The 17,477-nt window shown below is 44.2% G+C and overlaps 1 protein-coding gene across 1 annotated transcript in view; it reads right to left on the reverse strand.

Annotated features, from left to right (window-relative positions):
- Window positions 1-10,718, reverse strand: part of LOC112252645 (cystic fibrosis transmembrane conductance regulator-like) — a 44,178-nt gene extending 33,460 nt beyond the window's left edge. Inside the window, exons 1-7 of the mRNA XM_042323330.1 lie at window positions 10,396-10,718; window positions 9,544-9,654; window positions 7,465-7,576; window positions 6,221-6,436; window positions 5,549-5,638; window positions 3,170-3,333; window positions 1,939-2,064 (exon numbers count right to left, since the gene is read on the reverse strand). Coding sequence (XP_042179264.1) covers window positions 1,939-2,064; window positions 3,170-3,333; window positions 5,549-5,638; window positions 6,221-6,436; window positions 7,465-7,576; window positions 9,544-9,654; window positions 10,396-10,448 — 872 coding nt within the window. The 5' untranslated portion in view covers window positions 10,449-10,718. The remainder of the gene's footprint in view (window positions 1-1,938; window positions 2,065-3,169; window positions 3,334-5,548; window positions 5,639-6,220; window positions 6,437-7,464; window positions 7,577-9,543; window positions 9,655-10,395) is intronic.
- Window positions 10,719-17,477: the final 6,759 nt, after the last annotated feature.

Genomic DNA, 17,477 nt, shown 5'->3' on the forward strand with positions numbered 1-17,477 from the left:
AAATGGTTGATTTAGGGCAATCTTACTGGCAGCAATATCCTTGCCTGCGAAGCCCTTTTTGTGCAAAGCAATGATGATGGCACGTGTTTCCTTGCAGGTAACCATGGTTGACAGAGGAAGAACAATGATTCCAAGCACCACCCTCCTTTTGAAGCTTCCAGTCTGTTATTCGAACTCAATCAGCATGACAGAGTGATCTCCAGCCTTGTCCTCGTCAACACTCACACCTGTGTTAATGAGAGTATCACTGACATGATGTCAGTTGGTCCTTTTGTGGCAGGGCTGAAATGCAGTTTAAATGGTTTTCTGGGATTCAGTTCATTTGCATGGCAAAGAGGGACTTTGCAATTAATTGCAATTCCTCTGATCACTCTTCATTCTAGAGTATATGCACATTGCCATCATACAAACTGAGGCAGCAGACTGTGAAAATTAATATTTGTGTCATTCTCAAACGTTTTGGCCATGACTGTATGTTAACTTTTGACCCACTGGGAATGTGATGAAAGAAATAAAAGCTGAAATAAATAATTATAGTGGTAGTTTAATAGTTTAACAATTTGAATGTATTTGGCTAAGGTGTATGTAAACTTCCGACTTCAACTGAATATTGACAAAGTCTGTCTTAGCTTGCTCATTAATGTCTTAATCAAAAGTACGGATTGCCTCTTATTCCGCCCATCGCTCCCTTATGCCATAGTTTGTACATCTCATTTGTAAGTATAAACCACATTTGTCAAAGCAAGTCAGCCAAATCAGCTATGTTTTTCAAAAAGCCAGTAAATGAGGCTGAATGAACTGTTTAGCTGCCAGATGAACTATTTCGCTATGCTGATAGCCAGGTTTAATGGTGGTAAGGATTCACTGCATGTCGCTGAAAAGAAAGCTCTGCTGTTGGGAGAGCTTTATGTAGGCCCTAACAGTTTGTGGGCACTGTTTTGTCACCGTTATAGTGCAATTAATGTACTGTTTACTATTGTGTTGTGTTTTGTTTTTTAGTGGCTTTACTGGCATGTATCGCACATTTGTTTTACCGTTTGCCCCACTGAGATTTACATTCTAAAATCAACACTGGTTATATAGCGAGTGTGCCCACTTTGGTATTAGCACATGCCCTTTAGTCAACATCTCGCAGATACAGTGCGGGTAGAGCCTGTTTAATGATATTATTATGGACAAAAGAGCTAGATTATTTTTATTTGTCAAACGGCAGTCAAGCATCGACCATCCTGTCACCTGTATAAGACCCTCGACATTTATTGTAAAGTGACACAAATGTGAGCCCAATGCACGCTAATACTGTGGCCCCATCTAGGATGCCCAATAGGAATTTATTTAATGACTATTTAGAACACCAAAACTGGAATGACACACTCAGTAATGATTGCGCAAAAATAATTGCGCAGAAAACGCCACCAAAATGCCTTTAGCTGGGCTTGGTGTGAGTTAACCCATGCTGGGCTTGGTGTGGGCTAGCCCGTGCTGGGCTTTGTGTGGGCTGGCCCGTGTTGGGCTGGTGTGGGATTGGTGTGGGCTAGCCTGTGTTGGGCTTGTTGTTGGGTTGCCTGTGTCGGGCTGGTGTGGGCTAGCCAGTACCCACCTTGCCCACTGAATACCAACATGGGGCCAATGGAGTCATGTTTGCTGAATTGCCTTAAAAATTGCTCGTTAGGTCACTTGGCTCTGTTGATGTACAGCACGTGTCAAACTCATTCACAGAGGGCCACGTGTCTGCAAGTTTTCATCAACCCTTGTATTCGATTGATGAATTAACGTCACCAACTACTAAGGAACTCTCCTCATCTGGTTGTCTAGGTCTTAATTGAAAGGAAAAAACAAACACCTGCAGACACTCGGCCGCCGTGGAGTATGACACCCCCGATGTACAGTATTAGGTTGTAGTTAGGTTATGGAGGGTTTTGTGTGTGTGTGTCTTACTGTCTGATGTTCTTGATGATGGTCTCCATCACCTCCTCCCAGCCGTAGGCCTTCACTGAGTGGATGTTCTCTACTATCTCGGAGGTCAGAGCCAGGCGACGACTGATCATCCCTGCTCTTTTCTGCCTGATTATAGACCCCCCCCACACACACACAAACACACACACACACAAACACACACAAACACAGAATAAGACACGTACGTACACACACATACACACACCAGATGATACAATTAATTTCCAAGTTCAGAGAGATGGCTGAGGATAAACATCCAAACTTGATGGGTCTGCATGTTAATGAACCAGATTTATTCCTGGGTAAAAAGGTTTTTGTGCCGAATACACTGTGGTATTATAGGTGTCACGTTTATGGGCATGTCACAACAGTGTGTAGGAGGGAGATTCCAAGATGTGGGAAGTGTGAAGGAGGACTTGTGGGACAGAGGAAGGTGTAGTTTTGGTGTGAACAGTTGTCAACTGTAGGGGTGCCCATGTTGCTGGGGATCAGAGGTGTCCGGTTCGAGAGAGGCAAGTTGAGGTGGCCAGGGTCAGAGTAGTGCAGAAGATATTGTATGCTGAGGCAGTGAAGAAAGCAGAGGAAGGTGGATCAAGGGTGAGGGATTCTGAGAGGATCCCTGTGAATAGTAGATATGTGCCAGAACAGAGGGACAGGCCAATGAGTGATATATGTTTCAGTAAGGTTGGCTTCTTAGCATTCAATAGCCATGGATATCAATTGTACCGCAGAGGTGGAACGTAAGTCACAGAAAATAGATGTTGTGGCGGCAGCTGCAGGGAAGTACTTGGGGGTACGAGATTTGACTTCAGAAGAGTTACAGGGCGTGTTGAGTGGTAGTGTCCGGTCCACAGTGGTCTTGGCCTGGGGTAGGGTCAGATGGGGTTAAAGTAGTGGAATAAGGTCGTTTGCCCTTTTCCCATTTTGTATCACAAAGTTGAATGGATGTGTATTGTAGTTCAGTTGGGTGGCGCTAATGCAATATATTGGATGCCAACCGCCATTAAACTCCACCGAAGAAGAAGACTTTCCAGGCAGTGGGGGAAAAACCTTGTTAGCATTTATCAGTTTCTTTCTGTTATCTGCGTGTCCAATATCAAACGTGAGTAACCCGCGATATTGATTACACGTTTCTTACTATTTTGTGTCAATTGATGCGCATTTAACGATGCAATGTTGCTTACTAGTGGTAGAATGTTAGTCCAGTACCTACCTGTGAGGTCCCATCTTCTGTGAGAGGCAGGCCTGTACGATGCCCAGCAGGGTGAGGGCAGCCAGGGCACAAAAACCATTCACCTCGATCAGTTCCCAGATCAACCCCACACACAGGATGCACTGCAGAGGGGTGATCCACACAAAGTGGGCCAGGCCAAGGCTCTGCAACACACATGAATGTATGAAGAGAGATGCAGCAACACAGTACTGTTTGTAAAAGCTTTTAAGTGATATCAAACTCAACGGTGACGAAGACATGGATGTCTCACGGTATGGTGGGTTATGCACAATGGGTAAACTTTGATTAACACCTTAGTCTCCTGAATGTGTTTGGCATTCAGGTCCAAAGAGTCTCTTTCTGACCACTTCTTCCATGGGTGAACATGTATGGAGAGTTTTGTTTCAATCAAAAGGAATGCTGTCAAAATGGGATTGAATATATAACCTTTTTTTTTTAACCAGGCAAGTCAGTTAAGAACACATTCTTATTTTCAATGACGGCCTGGGAACAGTGGGTTAACTGCCTGTTCAGGGGCAGAACAACAGATTTGTACCTTGTCAGCTCAGGGGTTTGAACTCACAACCTTCCAGTTACTAGTCCAATGCTCTAACCACTAGGCTACCCTGCTGCCCCAATGTTCAAATTCGAATTCAAATGTATGTTCGAATTCAAATGTATTTACCCTGCCATGCCTGTCAGGTGGATGGATTGTCTTGGCAAAGGAGAGATGCTCACTGACAGGGATGTAAACAAATTTGTGAGCAAAATTTTTTGAGAAATAAGCTTTTTTGTGTGTATAGAACATTTATGGGACCTTTTATTTCAGCTCATGAAACCTGGGACCAACACTTTACATGTTATGTTTATATTTTTGTTCAGTGTATAAACGCAACATGCAAAGTCTTGGTCCCATGTTTCATGAGCTGAAATAAAAGATCCCAGAAATGTTCCATACGCACAAAAGGTTTACATCCCTGTTAGTGAGCATTTCTCCTTTTCCAAGATAATAGGTCCAACTGACAGTTGTGGCATATCAAGAAACTGATTAAACAGCATGATCATTAAACAGGTGCACCTTGTGCTGGGGACAATAATGGCCACTCTAAAATGTGCAGTTTTGGCACATTGCCACAGATGTCTCAAGTTTTGAGGAAGCGTTCAATTGGCATGCTGACTGCAGGAATGTCCACCAGAGCTGTTGCCAGTGAATTTAATGTTAAATTCTCTACTATAAGCCACTTCCAACGTCATTTTAGAGAATTTAGCAATACGTCCAACCAGCCTCACAACCGCAGACCCCTTGTAACCACGCCAGCCCAGGACCTCCACATCTGGCTTCTTCACCTGTGGGATCATCTGAGACCAGCTACACGTACAGCTGATGTAACTTGGCATTGCACAACCGAAGAATTTCTCCACAAACTGCCAGATACCGTCTCAGGGAAGCTTATCTACGTGCTCGTCGTATTCACCAGGGTCTTGACCTGACTGAAGTTCAGCGTTGTAATCGACTTCAGTGGGCAAATGCTCACCTTCGATGGCCACTGGCATACTGGAGAAGTGTGCTCTTCACAGATGAATCACGGATTCAACTGTACAGGACAGATGTACAGGGGAGAGCGGTTTGCTGATGTCAACGTTGTGAACAGAGTGCCCAATGGTGGCAGTGGGGTTATGGTATGGGCAGGCATAAGCTATGGACAACAAACTCAATTGCATTTTATCTATGGCAATTTTAATGCACAGAGATACTGTGACGAGATCCTGAGGGCCATTGTCGTGTCATTCTTCCGCCGCCATCACCTCATGTTTCAGAATGATAATGCACGGCCCCATTTCGCAAGGATCTGTACACAATTCCTGGAAGGTGAACATTTCCCAGTTCTACCATGGCCTACCACCAGACATGTCACCCATTGAGCATGTTTGGGATGCTCTGCATCGACGTGTATGACAGCGTGTTCCAGTTCCACCCAATATCCAGTAACTTCGCACATCCATTGAAGAGGAGTGGGACAACATTCCACAGGATAAAATGAACAGCCTGATCAAATCTACAGAATGAGAAGGAGATGTGTCATGCTGCATGAGGCAAATGTTGGTCACACCAGATACTGACCAGTTTTCTGATCCTCACCCCTACCTTTATTTTTAAAAGGTATCTGAGACATGTGAAATCCATAGATTAGGAATTTATGAATTGATTTAAATGGACTGATTTCCTTTTATGAACTGTAACTAAGTAAAGCCTTTGAAATTGTCACATGTTGAGTTTTTATTCTTTTGTTCAGTGTAAGTAAATTACTTGGGTCCTGAATTCTAATCCATATTGTTGAGGTTAGGGTTAGTACAGCAGATGAGTTGGGTGGTTCTTACCTCATCCAGCTTGTTGAGATGGGCTGACATCAGGCTGACTAGCTGACCTGTGCTGATCTTGTCCAGGACCCGGCTGGACAGCTTCAGAGTCTTGGGGGTTGAAGGTCAGGAGTTAGGACGGACACAAAGGGTTAAAACGTGACACAGGAGAGGCTGCTGTGTGACACTAAGAGGATGTAGCAGCTACATAGCTGACCCTCACACCAGAGAGTGGCTACACTGAAGAGAGTGATGTGGATCTGCATGCATGCCTAGGTGGTGGCATGTCAGATGCACACAAACACTCACCACTTCCCCTTCCCACACACACCACTTCCCCTTCCCACACACACCACTTCCTCCCCCCCACACACCACCACCCCCCCCCACACACACCACTTCCCCCTCCCACACACATCACTTCCTCCCCACACACATCACTTCCCCCCCACACACACCACTTCCCCCCCACACACACCACTTCCTCCCCCCTCCCTCCCCACACACACCACTTCCCCTTCCCATACACACCACTTCCTTCCCCCACACACACATACACACCACTTCCCCCTCCCACACACATCACTTCCTCCCCACACACACCACTTCCCCCTCCCACACACACCACTTCCCTATCCCACACACACACCACTTCCCACTCCCACACACACCACTTTCCCCTCCCACACACACCTTCTTATAGATGAGGCTGAAGAGAGCGATGCGTATCTGCATGCCCAGGTGGTGCAGCCCAAAGATGGCTGGCTGCAGGAGCAGGAAGCGAGTGATGAAGAGAAGACTGAGACCCAGGGCCAGGTAGTAGCCCTGCTCCCGCTCCGGGGCATGAAAGGGGTCGAACGAGGCAATGATACGACCCAGGAGCTGGGGCTGCACTGCCTTCGACGCCTCCTGGAAGAAAAGAGAGAAAAAAATATATATCTGTCATGCTATAATGATCAGTGTGTTCCTGAAAATCTGAAGTAGCCTGTATAATGAAAAACGTATCCAGTATGGGGGAGGGGTGCGGGGGGAAAAGGTTGCCCTACAAAACTGAATTTGGTGGCACTTTGACATCATGATCTTAATGATATACCTTGATACCTCTGCTCTTAATCTCACATAAACCCTGAACTGATGGGCATTCCTAGAAGGTTCCATGGGGATCACCTCACACCACCAGGTTACGCAAGACCTGCTGCTGACGTCAAACTTCCTCACCGAGCGGAGGAAACTGGGATACTCACACGGCAGTGAAACATGCTTCTTCTCCATACTATGGTCATGCCGCTAATTCACTAGTAAGTACCACACAGGTACAGGACAGAACAGGCTAACAGCTAGCCTGGGTTGGGTTGAGGTCAGTTCCATTCCAGTTCCAATTCCCTCCAATTCAACAAAGTGAAGTTGAACTCAGTTCATGTGTTGAATGAGAAACTGAAACTCCCCATTGACAAATGATCCCGTTTTTTTTAAATTCTAGAATTGGAACGTCCATTTCCTTCCTGAATTGAAATGGAATTGACTGCACACACAACCCCATCAATGGTATAACACCTCTGCTGTCAAAATATATGATCTGTTCTCATATGAGAGATCCTGTATGAGAGACAGATGCACTTCAAAGGGGCAAAATAACACTATAATAAGACCCAAATGGCAACCCACATTTTAAATACAAGGTTGTTCATCACCTGGTATCGTAGTAATAAAGTATGCAGGCCTTTATAACAATTGTGGCTGACTCTGGTTGTGGCGAGCCCACAATGTGTGCAGGCTTTCGTTCTAGCCCAGCTCTACGACACCTGATCAAATAGATTGTTATTCGGTTTTATATAGAGTTTGACTAATGTGGGTTAGTTAAACTAGAGCAACACATTTTCTTTTTAACTAACTGCAACCGTTGGACACCTGTGCTTCATGTGGAGAGATGGACTCACCCCAAAGTACAGCAGGATTCCGTAGAACACAAAAGGCCAGAGGAAACAACGGGAGAGCGCCCGCAGAAGACGAGGCTTCTTCTTGGCCGATGCCACTTCTCGGTCCCATTCTCTACACCAGGAAAACAGAGCGGAGAAGTTAGAATCTATATGGAAAAAACACACACACACACACACACATTGGCTGACAGTAAAAGTAAAGTAGGGGCAAGTAGGGCCCTGGGGAGAGAGGGACACAGAGAGGGACAGAGACAGGGACAGGCCCAGAGACAGGGTGTATAAAGGGACAGAGAGAGGGACAGAGACAGGGACAGAGACAGGGACAGAGAGAGGGACAGAGAGAGGGACAGAGAGAGGGACAGAGACAGGGACAGAGAGAGGGACTGGGACACTTTGGCAGAGAGAGGGACTTGTTAAATGGAGTGCAGAGACCTTGACAGAGACAGGGAGGGACAGAGACAGGGAGGGAGAAAAAGAGAGACAGGGGAGAGAGGGAGAAATGTGAGAATTTGAGACAGGGACAGAGAGAAAAGAGACAGGGACGAGAGGGAGGGACAGGACAGGGAAAAAGGCAGAGAGGGACAGGGAGAGAGGGAAAAAGGTGAGGGAGAGAGGGACAGAGAGAGGGACAGAGAGAGGGACAGAGACAGGGACAGAGACAGGGAGGGACAGAGACAGGGAGAGGGAGGGACAGAGACAGAGACAGGGACAGAGACAGAGAGAGGGACAGAGAGAGGGACAGAGACAGGGACAGAGACAGGGACAGGGACAGAGACAGGGACAGAGAGAGGGACAGAGAGAGGGACAGGACAGGGAGAGAGGGACAGAGAGGGACAGGGGGACAGAGAGAGGGACAGAGAGAGGGACAGAGAGACAGGGACAGAGAGAGAGAGACAGGGACAGAGAGAGGGTAAGAGAATGTGTGATTACACATGATAGATGGAGGGACCTTACCAACATGTTAATTCAAGGTAAAGTTCAAATTCCCATGCAGCTACCAGCAGAATTTGGCAGATAAAAAAAATGCACATAATTCAGCACTCTCTGAACATCTGGCCCTTTCAAAGGTCGACTTTCACACCTATTTAAAGGGCCGCTGGCACACTTTACTGTGACACTGTCCCTACCCTTACCCCATAGTGGCCCAGCATGGGACATGGTTGTGTTTATTTTGTTTCGGAGACAAAAAACACGCGTGGCATATAACAGGTGACCTAAGATCCTTCCCTTTTTTCTTTCTACAATCCTTTCAAAGGTGTGACATTTACACACATCACAGAACGGGGACAGAGCAGAAAGGACGTAGAGTGAAGGGAAAGGGGAGAGAGACAGAGAGAGGGCCAGAGAGATTGAGAGGAGAAATTGACTGAATTAATTAGAGAGAGAAAGAGAGTGGTGAGAGGAATGAGAGAAAGATAATGAGATTAAAATATAGGAAAAGTGCATAGAGATTGAGAGAAGAGAGAGCGAAAGCAGAGAGAGAGTGAGAGAGAGAGAGCGAGAGAGAGAGAGAGGACAGTACAGAGAGGGCCCAGCCTGCCCCACCCCACCTCCGGTGTGTTTGTTTGGGACATGCCAAAGTTTATGTTTGTCTGCCCCCCTCCAACCAAAGGCCATCCCATATTTTAGGTTAGCGTGGGTCATCTAGAATTTCCAGTTCTTTAGCTAATCATTGCGATCATTGAATGGGGGGGGGCGTTCTCCTCCAAGTTATAACAGTAAATACACTTTAGCCCCGAAGGGCAGTAAGAAACATCCATTCTCAACTCTCTCAACTCAACAAGACAACAACAAAGAAGGGACCAACAACCCCAACAGGAGCACGTTGATCTATTGTTATGGCCTGGGGCTGATCCTTTGTGACATGTGTTTGTGTTCCGTATCATTGAAATGGCTGGAATTAAATTTGGACAGGAGTTAAAATAGGTCATCAAAGCACAGCACGGTGTGTGCGAACGTGTGTGCGTAATGAAGAAAAAAAGAAAGTCATTTAGAATTGAGTAACTTCCAAGGATGCACAGGTGTGTTCAACATGCCTTGAATGGTCATAAAGGGAGACACTTTGGCTGATTTACAAACCTTTCTAGTCGTTCAGAAAGATTGTCCGCCAGATCAAACGACGGTGCTTTGTAAACATCGGTCAAATCCAACTTCTTCCTGAAGCCCTTCCTCAACAGTGGAGATGTCCACCTGCAAAACAACAGAATGGATGGGTATGGGAGGTTTGGTTGGTGAAAAAGTATAGAATATAATAGCCTACTTCTGAGGTACCTACCTGTAGACCAATCTCCTCTGAAGTTGAGCACAGATAAGCCTACTCAAGAACGTAATACATTGTATTAACCAAACGCCCATGCAGTCATATAGGGTGGCAAAATCATACAGTATTATATCAGCAGCATGCATGTAGCATGAGAATTAGACCGAGGTCTACAATTTAGATAGCTGCATAATTTGTAAAAAAAAAATTTTTTTTTTAGAGCAATCCTAAATCTGTTACATAATGAGTTTTGGGATGGCATGGGCTTTTCCCATGACAGGACGCATGTGGTGAGTGTTGTAGCCTACGTGACATTATACATATACACTATACATGCAGGACAAACGACGAGAGATGTTCAATATCATTGACTCATTTCATACAAAGACATCACAATTGAAAGATGGAGCGCAAAGAGCTGCTGGAATTTCATCTCGGAGCAAAACACACAGAAACGGTCCTTGGAGCATATTTGCACTTTCGTTTTTAGCATTTACAAGAATCTACTAAAAGTGAACATTGAAAAATAATACGATTCCTGTGACCTGACTTGCCGGAAAACTGACTCTGTCCCCTTTCACCAATGCGCTCACCATATCTGGCAACAGCCTCTGGCAAACCATTCAAGTGTTTATTTACGACATATCTGAAGAAAACATATCATTCCTTACCAGAATACATATTTGGAGAGGAAGTTTGCATCTTCCACGGGTGACTTCTGCATCCTAAGAGCACCGCCAGTTTTATTTCACTGCACCTGTGTCCTATCGCTTCCCCTTTTCTCGTGGATGACGGCTAGTTCTGTTCTGACTGTCCCAGCTTGTGCCGACTGTATAAATGCGCAGAGCAGAGGTGATGTCACTGGTGTGAAATTGTCTCCAAGCCGGAGCTGCGACCACTATCCAAACAACTAACACACAATGCAGAGCACACAACACACAGACCGCAGCAAATGGGCTGTCTTGTCCTTGCCTCGATCCCGACAATGAGAACACGTCGGTTAGCGAGAGAGAATCCTTTATGGACTCTCCAAACATCCCGGAGTGCGTCATTTCCATACTGACAAGCCTCTTCAAAAACGTACACGGGTTGCATATTGTAGCAACCCAATTTGCGGAGACATAAACTACTACATCTATAATGACGTACCAATTTTTAGCAGGCAGATTTCAAAGAAATCACCTCTTCTGCAATTATGTCAATTTATTTGAATCAAAAGGGTATGTGATCTCATTCATTTATTAGAATGAATATGTCCTTCAGAAAACCCAGTTACATCACCTGGGCTCCAAGCAATGTATCAGAATAAGACTAGATGATGGAGTTAGTTAGTCTGGAGAATATTCAAGAAAAAGTAAGCTAATGTCCTGGCATCTTCTGGTCTGTTCCATGAAATGAGTCCTTTTGAGTCCTTTTTTATTTTATGTAGAAATTGTGCATCAATATTGCATTTTAAAAGGCTGTTATATTAAATTAGGTGCACTTTAATATAGACCACTTGGAAAATGAAATGAATCAGATTTTTTTTATATGAATAAAGACATTTGTGAAATTCCGCGTTTTGACATGTCCCTCTGGGCACTCCTCTCCACGCGTTCTCCTCCAAGTTATCACTATCATTGCACAGCCCTAATTATTTCGTTGCTTTGACAAAGTCATTTCTGACAATTATTATTTATTTCATGCGATTAGTGATTCATTAAAAGGTTAAAAAAAAACGTTCCCTCATTTTAATGTCAACCCTGTTATGTGACCTGAACTCTCGTTTTAATATGGTGAAACTATTAATTAAAACAAAGAAAATTCAAAAGAAAAAATGAACCTCTAATAGTCAACTCATTATGTAAAATAATAACCCTGCTACTTTATTTGGCACTTAATAGGCACTTACTATAGTTTAAAAAAAACCCATTATAATTAACCTATTGAGATGGTGAAAACATGTTTTTTATTAAGTTAAACATGTGCTCTTCATGGCAGAATATATACTGAACAAAAATATAAACGCAACATGTAACTATTTCAAAGATTTTACTGAGTTACAGTTCATTTGAGTAAATCAGTAAATTGAAATAAATTCAATAGGCCCTAATCTATGGATTTTACATGACTTGGAATACAGATATGCATCTGTTGGTCACAGATACCTTCCAAAAAAGGTAGGGGCTTTGATCAGAAAACCAGACAGGATCTCATCACGGTATCTCTGTGCATTCAAATTGCCACCGATAAAATGTAATTGTGTTCATTGTCCGTAGTTTATTCCTAACCATACCATAACCCCACTGCCACCACGGGGCACTCTGTTCACAACGTTGACATCAGCAAACCGCTCGCCCTCACAACTCCATTCTTACATATATTCCCTCTCCGGCGCTCTAGGTCACCAGGCTGCGCATTATTATGCACACCTGTCACCATCGTTACGCGTACAAGCGCCTCACCAGACCCACCATCCCTATATCTGTCATTCGCTTTGGTTCCTTCCCCAGGGGTTATTGTTTCATGTCTGTACGCTGCTCGTGGTTCTTGTTTTGTCCATGTTCTTTTATTTATTAATTAAATTATTCACTCCCTGTACTTGCTTCCCGACTCCACAGAATAACTTCTCACCAAATGGATGCATTCGGGAGTGTTTTTTTGTTTTGGTAGGTGCCATCAGAGTGCCACTCAGGGGCAAGTGAGGATGCTTCAGCCTGCTCTTCAGGTTCACAAGACTCAGTTGTGTTGTGTGACAAAACTGCACATTTTAGAGTGGCCTTTTATTGTCCCCCGCACAAGGTGTACCTGTGTAATGATCATGCTGTTTAATCAGCTTCTTGATATGCCACTCCTGTCAGGTGGATGAATTATCTTAGCATAGGAGAAATGCTCACTAACAGGTATGTAAAGATATGTGTGCACAACATTTGAGAGAAATAAGCTTTTTGTGTGTATGGAAAGTGTCTGGGATCTTTTATTTCAGCTCATGAAACCTGGGACCAACACTTTACTTGTTGCGTTTGCATTTTTGTTCAGTTTAAAAATGAGATGATTTTTTTTTTAAATTCAACAAGTTACACTACCCAAAAGGGACTCGTTTTGTGGAATGACCCTTTTACACTTCGAAATAGCAAGAGAAACGTCATAGTGTGAGATACATTCAATTGCTTTACAATCAAATACAGTAAATAATACACAACCGGTCCTGGCATTCATCATTGCGTGCAACTGGCATTCATCATCATGCACACCTGGACTCCATCACTTCACTGATTACCTCCCCTATATCTGTCACCTCCTGAGGTCCATTCCCCAGGCAGAATTGATGATGTGCTTCATGTCTATACGCTACTTGTGTTTGTTATATTGTTCTGTGGACCATGTTCCGTTTACTATTAAACTCACCACCTGCACTTGCTTTCCGACTTCCAGCATATACGTTGCAGCACCACCAAGGCGAGGCAGAAGCGCGTATAGACTGGAGCAACCCACTGAATGATTTCCATATGTTCAAAGAAAATGTAGCTGACATTTCACTTGATTGAGCCAAGGCTTTCATCTGACTCTTAGGGGGAAGGCCCATCTCTCTTTCCCAGCAAGTATTGATCCCAAGTCAACAACAAAGTAGAGTTTTATGAATGTGGGAACTTCCCTGGAGTCATTGGGCTATATAGATATACAGTGGGGCAAAAAAGTATTTAGTCAGCCACCAATTGTTCAAGTTCTCCCACTTAAAAATATGAGAGTCCTGTAATTTTCATCATACGTACACTTCAACTATGACAGACAAAATGAGAAAAAAGAATCCAGAAAATCACATTGTAGGATTTTTTATGAATTTATTTGCAAATTATGGTTCTCAAAAAACGTACAAAGTGTAATGTATACTCCCAATTTGCAGTTCTCCAACATTGTTGCACGTTGGAAAGGTGCAACTCGTGACTCAAGGATTTTCCAAAACTCCTCTTTGTATGCTCAACTTAAAGGAGGACAAGATAGTGGAGCCATGCTTGGCGACAGTGGGAATATGCACAGACTAACTTCTCGTTCACCCCCCATCTTCATGCAATAGGACCTGAGCAACAACAGTACAACCAAGCTCATATCCGCGCCAGAGGTGTATTGGAGCACATGTTTGGTGTATGGGAAGAGTCTTTTCCAGTGCGCTTTCAACCAAGCTTCACAATTACCTCAGATAGCACGGCTGCCCAGGTCCTTGCATTGGAGGTGAGGATGATCCAGATGTTCCCATGGTTGAGGCAGACAATGACAGAAATGGACAAGCCTGCAGAGGTGCTTTTGCTGTGCAGCACTCCTCACAACAGATACCTCAAGTGATTGAAGCAACAAAAAAAAATAGCCATGGATATTCACAGATGGTAATATCTGGATCCTGAACTGGTGCTGGTTGGAGAAGAACATTTCTACTTCACATTTCCCTCCTATTTCATAGCCAACTCAACATGAAGGATGTGCATCTTCATATCATGCTCTTCTTTTAAATACATTCGTTTGGGCTCATTAAATTCCATGGCTAGTTTCTCATGCACACTCAGCCTCTGTCTTTATCCTCCGGCCCGGGTCAGTGACACAATCTTCCTTCCTGGCTGCTGCAGATGAAGCAGGCTGACCTTCAACCTGTTAAGACAAGTTCCCTCCAAGCTATGGTGATCATCTGCCTCTAGAAAATGGTTACGTTGCTGCATTAGAGGACATTATTTCTTCAAGAGTTGAGTTCATTACATGATTTTTATTATGGGAGTGCAAGAGATGACTGACAACATTACATATTCCCTGCAGTCCGGGGATGGCACAGGTTTTTATGAATGTGTCCTACCAAATGAGGATTGGAACGGTCCCCCATCTGAACTGTCTAAATGGGCATCATAGGGGATACCTTCCATGGGGTTACTGTCTATCAATAATTCTGGTCAACAAGTCCCCTAGCTCATCTGTCTTTGGTATTACCAGTCTTGAAATGCTCTCTACAAGCAACATCATTTGTCTTCTTTAAGTAGATTTTAGTTTTTCCACAAGACCTTCGAAAGACAAGATAATATAGAAATTATATTAGTAATTATACATGATATTGTTTGTTACATTTATTTCACACAAATACATTTAGGCCCCACTGTTGTGTTACACAACAAAACTAACATTTCAAAGTGACTAGAGAAATGTATACTGTAGCTATGTCAAGGATTTCCTCCTCTTCTTCCGAAGAGGAGAGGCGAAAAGGATCAGAGGACCAATATGCGGCGTGGTAAGTGTCCATGGTTCTTTTAATACATAAATGTGCACATGAACAACTGACTACAAAAAACAAGAAACGTGTGAAAACCTAAACAGCCCTATCTGGTGCAAAACACAAAGACAGGAACAAGGACAATCACCCACCAACACACAGTGACACCCAGGCTACCTAAGTATGATTCTCAATCAGAGACAACTAATGACACCTGCCTCTGATTGAGAACCATACTAGGCCGAAACATAGAAATACCCAAATCATAGAAAAACAAACATAGACTGCCCACCCAACTCACGCCCTGACCATACTAAATAAATACAAAACAAAGGAAATAAAGGTCAGAACGTGACAGTACCCCCAAAGGTGCGGACTCCGACCGCAAAACCTTGGCCTATAGGGGAGGGTCTGGGTGGGCGTCTTTTTGCCCGGCACGAGCGGAGCGCAGGCAGAGGACGCACTGCACCCTCCCAGCGCCCCGGAGACACAGCACGCAGAGCCGGCGCAGGATAACCTGGACCAAAACTGCGTACCGGCGACCAGACCCGCTGGGCCGGCACCATACGCCCTGGCTCGATGCCCACACTCGCATGGCACTCTCGGGGGGCTGTCCTATAGCGCACCGGGCTATGGGCACGTACTGGCGACACCGTGCGCTTAACCGCATAACACGGTGCCTGACCAGTAATGCGCTGCTTATAATAAGCCCGAGGAGTGAGCTCAGGTCTGCTACCTGGCTTAGTACCACACCTCGTCTGCTCCCCCCCAAACATTTTTTGGGGCTGCCTCTCGTACCTGTCGCACTGCTGTGCTGCCTCCTCATATCGCCGCCGCTCAGCTTTCGCTGCCTCCAGCTCTGCTTTGGGGCGGCGATATTCCCCAGCCTGTGCCCAGGGTCCCTCTCCGTTCAGTATCTCCTCCCATGTCCAGGAGTCCTGTGATGCTGCCCGCTGTTGTTGTTGCTGCTGCTGTCGTCGCCGTCTTTTACCACGCCGCTTGGTCCTTGGTAGGTGGGTGATTCTGTCCTTGTAACTGTCTAGTGTTAGTTTGCACCAGTTTAGGCTGTTTCGGTTTTCACATTACGTTTATTGTTTTTGTATTGATTCGTGTTTACTTTGTTTTTATTAAACATGAATCTCAATAGCCACGCCGCATTTTGGTCTGACTCTCCTTTGCCTACAGAAAACCGTGACAAGCTAAGAATGTCATACTACACATATGTTGTGTAGTAAGCTGTTAGTAGCCCATGTGCCTCACCCTAATAATTTGGTCTTTTCCCCCTCATAACTTAGCCTACAGTTCTGACTTGGTGGTGCACATGTAGCCTATAGCCTGTTTTAGAGAAAGGTAATCATAGAATATTGTAAGAGATTTCATTAACAGCTTACAGTATATGCCCTATTTGTTTATCCTATGGTTCTGACTTGGTGTACAGGGAGAATACTGTAATAATATTTATATGTACTACATCCGTCCCAGCTCACTCATTAATGTCCTCATCGAAATTACAGATGGCCTCTTATACGCTCGTTGTCCGCTTATGTCATAGATTGTACATCTCAATTGTCAGTAGAAACCACATTTGTTGAAGCAAGTCAGCCAGCCATAGCAGCTATGTTTTTAACAGGCAGTGAATTAGGCTAAATTAACTGTTTTGCTGCCAAACAAGGCTCCGCTGATAGCCAGGTGTAGCAGTGGTAAGGATTCACCCCATGGTGAAAGAAGAAAGCTCTGCTGTTGGGACACTTTTATGTAGGTCCTAACAGTTTGTGGGCACTGCTTGTTATAGTTAAATTAATGTATTGTTTAGTGTTGTGTTGTGTAGTCGCTTTGCTGGAATGCATCCCCCCCAAAAAATATTTGAGTTTGTACCACCAAGATTTACATGCTAAAATCACCACGGGCTAGGATGGAGGGATTATTAGTGCTGAATCTGTCTAAATCCAATTGAATTATCTAGATTCCCTTTACCAAGGGAACCTGTTCAAAAATATCTGATATTTAAATTGAATTACTCACAGTTTAACACTTTACACTCAAATAGGACTATCTATTTGAGATACAATCAAATCCATTCTGTAACGATGTACGCTGAGAATTGGGAAACAAGTTCAGGGAGTGAATACATTTAATTAATAAATTAACAAAACAAGAAACACAAATAGTGCACTGACATGAAACACCAACAATGACGACTGGGGAAGAAACCAAAGGGAGTGACATTTAAAGGGCAGGTAATCAAGGAGGTGATGGAGTCCAGGTGAGTGTCATAATGCGGGTAACGCTGGTGAAAGGTGTGTCCTGACGAGCAGCCTGGTGACCTTTTATTGTTTTTTAAATTTGACCTTTATTTAGCTAGGTAGGCTAGTTGAGAACAAGTTCTCATTTGCAACTGCGACCTGGCCAAGATAAAGCATAGAAATTCGACACACACAACAACACAGAGTTACACATGGAATAAACAAAACATACAGTCAATAATACAGTAGAAAAAAGAAAGCAAAAAAAAGTATATATACAGTG

This window comes from Oncorhynchus tshawytscha, linkage group LG06 (assembly GCF_018296145.1).
Source record: "Oncorhynchus tshawytscha isolate Ot180627B linkage group LG06, Otsh_v2.0, whole genome shotgun sequence".
Lineage (NCBI taxonomy): Eukaryota > Metazoa > Chordata > Actinopteri > Salmoniformes > Salmonidae > Oncorhynchus > Oncorhynchus tshawytscha.